This window comes from Camellia sinensis, chromosome 4 (assembly GCF_055761805.1).
Source record: "Camellia sinensis isolate YWXY chromosome 4, ASM5576180v1, whole genome shotgun sequence".
Taxonomy (NCBI): domain Eukaryota; kingdom Viridiplantae; phylum Streptophyta; class Magnoliopsida; order Ericales; family Theaceae; genus Camellia; species Camellia sinensis.
The window spans coordinates 47700170-47705027 of record NC_138964.1 but is presented as its reverse complement, the minus strand read 5'-3'; the positions used below and the strand labels follow the sequence as shown (position 1 = coordinate 47705027).

The following is a 4858-nucleotide window of genomic DNA, read 5'->3' as shown; positions in this document are numbered from 1 at the left end:
GTAGTATCACCGAGCGCTCAACTGGTGATGTCTAAGTCTTAAGGTCGGTCAAAAATGGGGTGTCTACACCAGCCAAAAGCAACAACAAAAAGAGCACTAAAGTTTTAAAAACATCACTATTGTAATGCCCCAAATTTAATTACTCGAATATTATTGTTTAATCTCTAATTATAGTCCATTTCCATAATAATAATAAAAGCAAAAGCAAGAATAAATAGTTAAACAATAAATGTTCTCTCTCGTATGTATGGTGATAAACTGTTCAACTACAATAATTTATAACATGTGCCCTTAGGCTTACACAGAAGAAAATAAAACAAAACAAATAAATAAAAAGGGATCAACCCTAATTACACTGTAGGAATTTTTGGCATTAGCGACGTTTAAAAAATGCCACTATAAGCCTTAGAAACGCCGTTAAAGGATACAGTGACGTTTATAATTTGTGTCGAGGATACGACCACCGTCTTAGGTATATGACGTTTGTTAAACGTCACTAATGACTTTAGCCGGCGCTTTTTAAAACGCCGTAAATTTCAAACATCCGTTATGTACAAACCGTTATAGTTAAACGCTGACGTAATATGATGACATTTAGTGACGTTTTTGAAGAAACGCCATCTTTTCCGTTACAGGTAGACACTGACATCATATGACGACATTTAATGATGTTTTTTCAAAAACGCCATCTTTTCTCCTTATTTTAAAAAAAAATAACACTGCTATTTATAGAAAGAAAAAATATAAATAAATTTCATTTGAACTCACTAAATCTGTAAAATAATGCTTCAAAAAAAAAAAGAAAAAAAGAAGCAAAGTAAGGATTCAATTGTCAAATTGCACTACTAGCTAAATAAGGTCAAATCTAAAAGTCAAGGATTCTATACAAAAACACATAAATTAAAAATAAACCAAACAAGTTTAATTCCTCTTCCATCCTCTTCCAGATTGCTAAAATTTTACATTTGACAAACAATAGAAGAAAAATTGTAATATTTCCTACCTATTTATATTTAACCACAAACCATACCCCAAAAAATGTTACAAAACCATCAAAATATTGGATAACTCATTCATGGGCCAATGCTTATTTCAAGGAACAAGCTGGCCAATGCTCCTAAAAAAAAAAAAAAAAAAAAAAAAAAACACTGGAATCAGTCATAAAAAAAAATAAAGAAGCTAACCCAAAAAAAAATAAAAAAAATATATAAAGTTAGCAAATTATAATCATTGTCAATAATAAAGGTAGCACATCAATCGCAAGCCAGATTCAAAACTCTCACCTCCACTTGCAAGCACCACATTCAAACTTCACGTTCATCACATAAATACAGATAGTTCAACACACTATCCACATGTTACCTATGTAATGAAACCATTATAATTCCAAAGCAATGACCATAATAGAACCATATCACCAAATCCAATCAAACCAGAAGGCTTCTGAGCCAACCTTTTATGACAGATTTCTATAGAAGAATAAAAAGAAAAAGGATGAACACAATAATACATATTCCAGCTCTGCTTCTTCCTCCCAAGATTCAAATTTCAAAGTATGGCCTCAGGCAGAGAAATAATAATCCCGGGTAATCCTATAAGGTGTTGCAAAAACATACAGATCCATACAGGTCCATTTGTTACTGCCTCCCAAAAGAGTTTCACCTACATTTGTATATGCTTTCCAAAGCCTGTGAAGGCTTGTTAAAACAAAACACATCCAGATAATGGCTAGATTTGTTGCAAGAGTGCTTGGTTTAGCTCAAGTCAGTAGGCATGACTAGCATTCTCATCAATAAGTTTTATTTTATGTTCTAGTCCAATTATATAACTTTATGCTCAGAGAGAGAGAAGGGGAGAAAGAGAGAGAGACTTACTGTTCCAACAACAGATTTTGAAGATATGAAAGTGTTTGCTTTGAATCTGGACAACCCAAAATCACATACCTGAGCATAATGTATAAGATAAAGCTTGAGTTTGTTGTTTGACTAGCAACAGGGAAAAGATTATAACATTCATAGATGTACCTTCACCATCTAATTTTTATCAACCAACAGATTTGGAGATTTAAGATCCCAGTGAACTACCGGAGGGCTAAGACAATGAAGATAGTTAATACCCTTGGCCTGCATCGAGTGCAATATCGTAAATTAATAATACAACAGCAAGTGTTAACAATAGAAAAGGTTCATAACAGTAAAGCCCACTACAAACCACATCCAGAGCCATGCGTAAGCGCCTCCTTTGGTCCAAAACTTCACCAGCATCTGCCCTATGGATGAGGCGGTATAGACTACCCCTGTTCCACAAAATCAGGATTTGTGCAAAGTTAGCCTTCCATCACTTGCTTTAGATAGAAGTAGTTCAAATAATAAAATAATTCAGGAAGCAAATTTCTAAATTCACAACAATTTTGACTGCGTCCAGCAACCCCTCTCTCGTTGCAGTACCAACCCATGTGAGAAGGATGGCAGTGGCACAGCCATCAAGACTGCGGGACAATGAATTAGGAACTCAAAAATGTCTTTACCTTGGTAGATATTCTGTCACGATTGACAAATGTGGTCGTTGTGTAACCGCACCCATGAAGAGCACAGCATTAGGATGACGAACACGCTTCATTATCGCAACCTAAAAAAAGTCAACTACAACTTAAGCTACAGATAAACAAGAAAGGCACTGAACACTTGCGTTTTGGAAATAAATGGATTCAATTCATAGCTCAAAAAATATGTTGATACATGAAACCACATGCACAAATCTAGCAATTCAGATGGAAGTTCTAATTCAATCAACACCTATCTAATAACAGAGCAAATACTCTTAATAGTGTCTACTAAATACATACCTCCCTCAAGAATTCCTTCAACTGATCATCACAAAAATCTTGGACTGTTAGAACCTTGACTGCAACATCCTGTAGCATGCAATATATTTTTCTTAAGGAAGAGTGAATACGGTGCAACAATCAAGACCAATACCAAATTTGGACAGAATTTCTGTCTGGAGTTTCTCAATAGGACTCAATAATATCCATTACTCACTTTTATTGTACCTGATAAATTACTAAACCATAAACAACAGAGAGTCAATTTGATTTTGTATGCAACAATTCCATCACACTATTAATCGCTTTCTCATTGTGCCAATCAAACAAACTCCTAATGTCGATGCCCTTATTGCACACATTCATACTGAATTTCTAGGTGCCTGGGATCCTTACACCTCTCAAGCCAGAGAAGGATATCTCAACATGAAACGTTGTTCTTTCAAGAGGAAACATGTAGAAATGCATTAAGAGCGCATGTCTAAACGCTTCTACGCCCTCAATAGCATTGATGATGTCAATTTGAACCAAGCCTGGTTACGACAAATTGGGCACTCACATTTTATCCAATCTGATCCCTGCGCTTGAAGGAATTTCCAAACCAAAAAAAATCAAATACTATATGAACACCAAATCAATAATCAAATTTTATTCCAATCCAAAAACTCAAATACAAAATAATAATCAAATCTCACTCCAACCAAACACCAAATAAATAAACAATCTCAAAACTAAAACACCAAATACAAAGTCAACAATCAAAAGCTCATTTAAAACTTAAAACTATATACCGATGTTGGAGCATGATTGATTATTTCTTTTTTTTTATTTATTAGAAGTGATATATTGAGGGATGTAGTATTTTTTTAGAGAGAGGAGAATGAGAAATGTGAATTTTTCTTTTATATGACCCATTCCATATCAATGGGGGTGAATTGAAGCGTGCTCAATTAGAGGCTCTCAAAATGAGAGTGATATGTTGGGAGATGTAATACCACTCTAAAAATTAGTAGGTACTAAAAAGTCATATATATATAATTTTGAAAAAAAAAGTCAAAATTTCTTTTAATTTAGTATATATTTTTTCATAAAAAGTCAAAATCATTTTAAAACACTTTATATATTTCCACTTCATAATTTAGTCAAAAAATTACTAAAAAAAATCACTTTCCAAAAGAATCCTAAGTTTGTTTTTTCTCATTATGGGCTATTTTCTCTCTTTTATGTTGGTAGTTGATATTGATTGCTAAGCTGAGAAATTTGTGTTGGTTATTATTTGTACGGTTTGATGAAATCTTCCTCAATTGAAAATAAAAAGTAAGTAAAAAAGAGAGAAACACCTAATATATTATCCTTGTCATGTAAGTAATGTGGGATGTTATTTTGGTATGATGTTCCAAAGGCTATTTTAAAATCTTTTCTTAACCAATGTGGGATTATAACATATGTACCTACAAAATTAGAAATTTCCTTATTGTCTTTCAAGAAGTGTTTCGTGAAAGCTTGAACTCTCTTGTTATTGTCTGGTGAGCACTGACCAGAAGCCCTTAAATGAGAATGATTATCACATTCCCTTTCCCATATGAATCGTATTCTAATCATTTTTATTCTATTGTACCAAACAGAACCATTTTTATTCTATCATATCAAACAGTCTTAAATCATGTATAAAAAAAGATATAGAATTAATTTTATGATTAATTCTTTCTTTTCCCAACTTTACCCAATAAATAAAGTCACAGTTATTGAACTAATCAAACCACAAAGAGAAACAATAATATCTAATCATGAATCTCATGATTCTTATAATATTCTCACTCAGCCAGAAAACAAACAAGAAAAGCCAAAAAGATGAGGATCAGATGAGTCCGGCAAGTTGAAGCCTCAAACAACAAGATGCTGGAAACACACACAAATCAACCACATAAACTCATGCAAAATCAACCAAAGCCCAATCATGGAATTAATAACCAAATTCAAAATATATATATATATATATATATACTTTAATAAAAATCAAGAGAAAGCTATGCA

General features: G+C 32.9%; 1 protein-coding gene across 3 annotated transcripts; it reads right to left on the bottom strand.

The window, feature by feature from the left end:
- Nucleotides 1-818: 818 nt before the first annotated feature.
- Nucleotides 819-4858, bottom strand: LOC114292238 (serine/threonine-protein kinase CTR1). Of its 3 annotated transcripts, none has more exons than XM_082924804.1 (6): nucleotides 2846-4858; nucleotides 2528-2628; nucleotides 2212-2296; nucleotides 2053-2123; nucleotides 1875-1943; nucleotides 819-1117 (listed from the first exon to the last, which is right to left on the bottom strand). In XM_082924804.1, the coding sequence occupies exons 1-6, from the start codon at nucleotides 2921-2923 to the stop codon at nucleotides 1093-1095; spliced, it is 429 nt and encodes a 142-aa protein (XP_082780930.1). In that variant the 5' UTR covers nucleotides 2924-4858; the 3' UTR covers nucleotides 819-1092. The 3 variants fall into 3 exon arrangements, with proteins under 3 accessions (XP_082780930.1, XP_082780931.1, XP_082780929.1); XM_082924805.1 differs by having other exon boundaries at nucleotides 2085-2123; nucleotides 2846-4851; XM_082924803.1 differs by having other exon boundaries at nucleotides 2049-2123; nucleotides 2846-4849.

Coding starts and splice junctions, on each gene's coding strand:
- LOC114292238 (XM_082924803.1), bottom strand. CDS start 2,923: ATGCTACAGGATGTTGCAGTCAAGGTTCTAACAGTCCAAGATTTTTGT. Junction 1,944..2,048: donor TTAAATCTCCAAATCTGTTG/GTTGATAAAAAT, acceptor CATTATGCTCAG/GTATGTGATTTTGGGTTGTC. Junction 1,118..1,874: donor CAAAATCTGTTGTTGGAACA/GTAAGTCTCTCT, acceptor TTTTTTTTTTAG/GAGCATTGGCCAGCTTGTTC.